We start from the raw sequence: 6,000 nt of genomic DNA, 5'->3' as shown, positions 1-6,000 counted from the left end.
TTCCAGGGTTTTTTTTTTTTTATTGTATGCTTGATGTTATTTTGAGACAATTCCAAGGGCAAGCACTGGATAGGGAAGTTATCAGGTTCATCGATATTTGTACAAAAGGCTGTTAAGACTACACGGTCAGTTCCCACTGCAGGAAACAGAATGATTTTCTTTGTTAGTATTCCCTGCCAATAGCATTTTCCGGCTCACACATGGAACTTCTCACAACATGATTGCAAACACATACATATTCATTCCCATTAGAAATCTGCATGTGACATTTCGGAATGTTGGAAGTCGCTCAGATAAAGCACTTTTGACACAAACCGTGGGAGCAGAGCTGGGGCTTGGGGCCGTGCAGAACGAAACGCTGCAACCACAGGGAGGCACAGCGTGCTGGGACAGCAGGTGCCTGTGACCTGCCACTCCACCCCCTCCAGGGGAACGGCCAGCGAGGGGGGGCTCCCCTCCCTCCTTCCTCCATGTGCTTCCTTCCTAAAGCTGCGAGCCCAGCTAAAGACCTCCCTGACAAATGACTTGACTGTTCTTTAGTCAAGGATGCAGTGAATGGTGTCATAGCGAACACGTTGGTCCCCCCTGGCTTCCCTGCTGGGGCCAGCCAGAGCTGTGTAACACCTGTACCAGTGTGGGATGACGTAGGTTAGGGAGCAAAGTGGTTTGCCTGGCTGATCATTCTTTTTTATACCTAATAATTCACCCATCGTGAAGGAACTTCACTGCTAACATCTAATCGGCATCCACCTGCTCTGTTAGCTTGTAAGGAAGACTGTCTAATAATAACACTGTGTCTTATGTTACGGCACTAAAGGATCACCATAATTTCAAGTATCTGCTTATTCTACTGAAAGTTCCGAACCACCTCCAAGAACGCAGAGTACTACTTCTGCTTTGCTAATTTACTTTTATTGGAGCCTCTGCCCCTCTTAGAGGATGAGGGCTGTCTTTATCTATGGCAATGGCAACTATTAGACAAGACTAAGTAGCTTATGTTGGTTATGGGGCATGGGATTGGGGCAGAAATTCCACCCTTTACAGCCATGTCCTCTTTCTGCACAAAGCATGCATGGCTCCCCCATCTGAGTCTCAATGGACACACAAATGGTTATTTCAGGAAGCTATTTACACACTGACCTCTAAACATTATTTTCTTAGTTCATCTTGAATATTCATTTTCTCCACATTGCCTTTAGAAAAAGCAATCCCTGGTCAAGAATTTATCCGTGTAATGATAAGAATTTTTCAACAGCAGAGTCTGTTAGGAGAATGTAAAAAGAAACATCCCCCACAAGAGCCTGCTCAAAATCCAAGAACAAATTTCAAGCAGTTGACACAAGCAGATAAAAGTCACTAGAAGTGAGTACAGCCGCATCAACAGATTCTCTACTCTCTTCCTGTCTTTCTCCACACCGCCCAATGCACAAAGAATTCATCCACGCTATTACTGGGGGTTTGACTGCACACAGACCCCTCTGTGCCTGACGGAAGTGTCCCAGCCCCGTCGGGACTTCTGCCCAGCGTAGTCATGGAGGGCTGCCACAGCCCCTGCTGGTAAGACTGGGGCATCACAATTGTGACGTACACCTTTAGCCCAGACAATTCTCATTTAGGGTTGGCCCTTCTTTGAGATGCTGGACAAAAGTCAGTGTCCCCTAAGAGAAGTAGCCATTGTATTTCCCACTTCACAGTGGTTAGGAAATGGCCATAATAATGAAAGCAGGCCCCTGTGGAATTTATTCTCACTAGACATTTGGGTAAGCCCCGAGTCACCTTGGTTATCTCAGACATGTCTGGTCTGATGACATGTTTCTATAAGAGGTGGAATTTTAGGGTGGCTTACCACATCACCTTGTTTTAAATAACCACCGAGCAGGTGGACTTAGGCAGGGTGAGGTACCTAAAACGTCACCCCCACACCTCCCCCTCCCCGACTCAGCACCTGTAGACAGAAGCTCTGAGAATGGTGGCTCCATCTAACAGAAGACCCTGAGCGTATCCGCAGCGAAAGCCCCGAATGAGACACAGCAACTACAAGCCATCGCAAACAGCTGTGCTGACTCTCTCGGCTCTCAAACATCCTTCTCATCTCCCACCGCTTGTCGCTTTTTGTTTGCGATTTTACGTACAGAACCTACAAACCTGCTGGACCCCAAAGCTCGTGGTGCTTTTATACCTACACTCTTCAAGGAGAGCGGGTAGTAAAACCAAGTGTGTTCCGATAAAACCCGTGACCCTCTGTGTCCACGTCTGTGTGTGAGACCCACGTCCCCTCTGGCCCTTCTTGCCTGTCATGCACCGCTGTCCGTCCAGAGTTACTAACCCAAGGTCACTTCGAAGATTACTGACACTCACAGTATTTCCACTTCCAAACTGCTACCAGTGATGAGGCGTGATTAGGCCCAAAGGGTAGGGGTGAGGCTGGAATGATAGGTTACTGTTCTTCCACCAGTCGCTTACCTGCTTACACGTCCATATGTCCCCTGTCCCCTGCCTGCCTTCCAGAGCGTTAAGAGCTTTGATAGCTGGCAGTAAGCCCCCCTGCACTTGCCCGCCTCAGCTGCCTCCGCTGTGAGGGCAGCTCCTAGGACGTGAGGAATAAAGGGAGGGCCAGGGAGGGCCCGGTGCATCGTACACGGCTTTGTGGGATATGACGAGCCGGGCAGGAGGGCTGGGGGGCTGGGGGGCTGGATCGCTACCCTACAGCGAACTGCTCCTGCATCCATCTGCCACCTCTTCCCAATGCTGAGCCCATCTGGTCTTCCTCACATGCTCTCCTGTGCCCTGGGGGTAAGTCAAATGCTTCATGGGAACACGACATTGGAAACAAATCAGTTGAATGAAAGTCCCTGCTGAGATAATGTAGTTGCCACTCCGATCCCAGCTACTTTAATGAGAATCTGAACAGCCAAGCGCCTCTCCTTTTCTCTCCCTCGTGAGCTGGAGAAATTCGCAGCTTCGTGGGGTAGAACTATGCCACAGGGCCATCTACTTAATCCTGGAGTAAGATGGCCATAACCGTTTCTCCGCAAGGCCCAGGGGTGGGTGAGCTACTGTGCAGAGAGAGGCTCGAGCCTTCAAGGAGAGCCCCGTGGGGATGGGGGGAAGCCACGAGTATGGCTGCCTCCGAATCTCTAACACGGGCAATTCTAGCTACTCCGCTACCCAGCCCGCCCGTCAGCACGCAGGAGCTTTACGTGGGTCCGCCGCACACAAACGCAGTGGACAGAGGACAGGCTCCTTAGAATCACGAGAATCAGGATGAGGTGGGATAGAGAGGAGCCCCCTTGGTTCCTTCCCATTGGTTTTGTCCTTCGGCAGACACGTCTGCAGACATTCTGCACCACAGGCTTGCACTCGGGGGAAGGGAGGCCAGGCAGCTTCTCCCTCAAGTACACCCACGGGAGCCCTGGGCCTTTTGGTAACCTGAAAGAAACCATTACTGAAAGAAAGAACGAGACTTCAATAGAGTTTGCTTTTCTCGCACACTCAGCAGTGGGGAGCCCCCTGTGAAGGCCTGACGAGCCCTCGCCCTCCGTGAGAAGGCTGATGTGTCCGCTGTCACTGAAACACAACGAGAGCAGCTGAAAATCCACAATGAGCCATACACTCGAACGGCAGGGAAATGGATACACGTGACGTCGCAAAAGAAGGGGAGCTACGTTGTCGAAGAAGGGGACGCTGTTGGGATTCAAGGCAGAACACAAGAGTGTGACTTGAACGCGTCTGAACTTTCTCGTTTTACTCAAACAGGAGAGTGGTTTGTTTTGCTGGTAATTTAGAAAGGTGGGAACGTTTAAATAAGAAGGGGAGAGGGAATGCTTACTTCACTTAAAGAACTTAATCTCAGTGTCAACACAGTCATAGAAAAGGTCCCCCACCTCAGTGGGGTCCAGCGGGTCAGAGCCGGTCAGAATTTCCTCCATGGCTTCCAGGCCTTGCCTCTCTAGTTCCAGCATGGTCTTCCTCAGCTTGCGACCCTGCTCCTGAGGAAGGAGGGCAACAGCAAAAGTCACTACAATGGACAAGAAATCCTCCAGCGGCCTACCCACCCCATTCCATCTGTCTCCCCAGGACCACCGCGGGGATCATTCTAGAATGCCAGTGTGGTTGTGGTACTGCTCTCCCTGGCATACTTAACTCCTTGCTGCTTTCAGGATAAAACCCAGGCTCCTGAGTGACATTCGGGAAAGGCCTTTGATAACGTAAGTACGAGACTCCTGCTTGCCTCACCTCCCGCCAGGCCCCCCAAAGTCTCCTTTTCTCTTTAGCCAGACTGAACTAACTGCATTCTTCCAACCGTCCTCTTCCTCAGTACTTGGTCAACCGTGCACCCAACCCCAGGCCTCTCTGAACTTTTCCTCTGGGCTCCCTGTCAATGCCGTTACTTCTGCGTGGCTGTTCTCCTCCCGTCCTGTAAGGGTCTGTCTATCTGCCCAGTCCCCCCATTAGACCACGAACTCCTGGGCTCATCTCTGTGCTCCAAAGCCTGGGACACAGTAGGCACTCCCAGTAAATGCTTGTTGAATGAAGAAATGGATCCGTGAATAAGCCCGTGCCATGTCTGTCCCCCGACATACTTTCTGAGCTGGTGAAGTTTCTTCCTCCACTCAGACTAGATGACAGTGCAAAGCTCTCACGTGCCCACTTAGTCCCAGAATGGAGAAGCTGCTGTCAGCAGCCATCCACCACCTCCTATCACTGCCCTGATGCAAAGCACTGGTCGTTTCTCAATGTCAAAGCCCACCCAACCTCATCAGTTTCATCTCTTTGGCATTTTGTGCAGAATTGCTCAAACACACGCCCCTTGCTCCCTCTGCCTTCTCATTGCCAAATACCCATGAAACATGCGCCGCCACGTGGTGTTTTCACTCCGGGCTTACTGTCATCCAGCTAGAGGACAGGCCTTGTCGGGAACAGCAGTAAATGGCCCTGGACAGAAGCCAGTGTAGCAACAGCACTCATGGTCCAGGGAAACAGTAGGCAGGGAAGATGGACGTACAAACACCACAGGACCTTGACATGTCAAAATGGACATTTCTGTGGCAGGAAGGGCAAAGTCTATGAATAGTGAGGCTGCCCTTCTCTGAGATTCTTTCTGAAATCCCTTGGATTTGCTGTTGATGTTGCCCTTCTTTATATCATTTTTATATAGTCCGCCATGCCAAGCATAAGAAAATAAGCTCACCCAGTCCATGCAGATGCAGACACCAATTTATCTACAAGGTGTCCCTTTCTTCAGGACAAACTAGACTTGTTGGCAAATACATGCTTGGGAAGCAGATGGGCATCTAACTGCCACCTTCCTTCCCCTTCCCTTCAGCAAAACAGAGTCTTGGATTTTAAACACAATCCATCACGAGTGGCTGCTGTGGGCATATACTGGGTGGGTGTCTTGTTTGAATTGATGTCTTATAACTTTAGTTACCGAAGCTTTGTGGGGGGTGTGGGTGAGCTGCACCTTGAACAATAACTTTTTTTAAAAACTAGGAATTTGGGGCACCTGGGTGGCTTAGTCGGTTGAGCGTCCGACTCTTGATTTTGATTCAGGTCATGACCCCAGGGCCGTGGGATCAAGTCCTGTGTAGGGCTCCAAGCTGACTGTGGAGTCTACTTGAGATTCTCTCTTTCTCCCTCTCCCCTGCTTCTCACTCTAAAATAAGAATTAAATTCAATAATTTTAAAAGACTAGAAATTTGAGAATCTTTTTTTAAAAACTCTTTAAATTTACAGTAAAATACACATAACGTGACATTTGCCATTTTAGCCATGCAAGGGCAGTGGCATAAGGACATTCACACTCATGTGCATCCATCCCCACCATCTGTCTACAGAACTTTTTTGAAGAATTACTTTTTTAAAAAAAACAACACTTGATTGCGTTTTTAAATAAAGTATTGCTATCTCCTACATTTTACCCCCAAAAGTATACAAAGAATTCTAGACAGCAGAAAAGCTGTCACCCCCATTAGAACTGCATATTCCTATAATTGCTAG

The 6,000-nt window shown here is 49.2% G+C and overlaps 1 protein-coding gene across 1 annotated transcript in view; it reads right to left on the bottom strand.

Annotated features, from left to right (window-relative positions):
• Nucleotides 1-6,000, bottom strand: part of SCRN1 (secernin 1) — a 60,466-nt gene continuing 54,466 nt past the window's right edge. Inside the window, exon 8 of the mRNA XM_029925735.1 lies at nucleotides 1-3,989. Coding sequence (XP_029781595.1) covers nucleotides 3,831-3,989 — 159 coding nt within the window. The 3' untranslated portion in view covers nucleotides 1-3,830. The remainder of the gene's footprint in view (nucleotides 3,990-6,000) is intronic.

The sequence above is a fragment of the Suricata suricatta genome, chromosome 2, assembly GCF_006229205.1.
Source record: "Suricata suricatta isolate VVHF042 chromosome 2, meerkat_22Aug2017_6uvM2_HiC, whole genome shotgun sequence".
In the NCBI taxonomy this organism is placed as follows: Eukaryota; Metazoa; Chordata; class Mammalia; order Carnivora; family Herpestidae; genus Suricata; species Suricata suricatta.
Note: the sequence above shows the minus strand (reverse complement) of the source record. Positions and strands in the feature narration are given on the sequence as shown.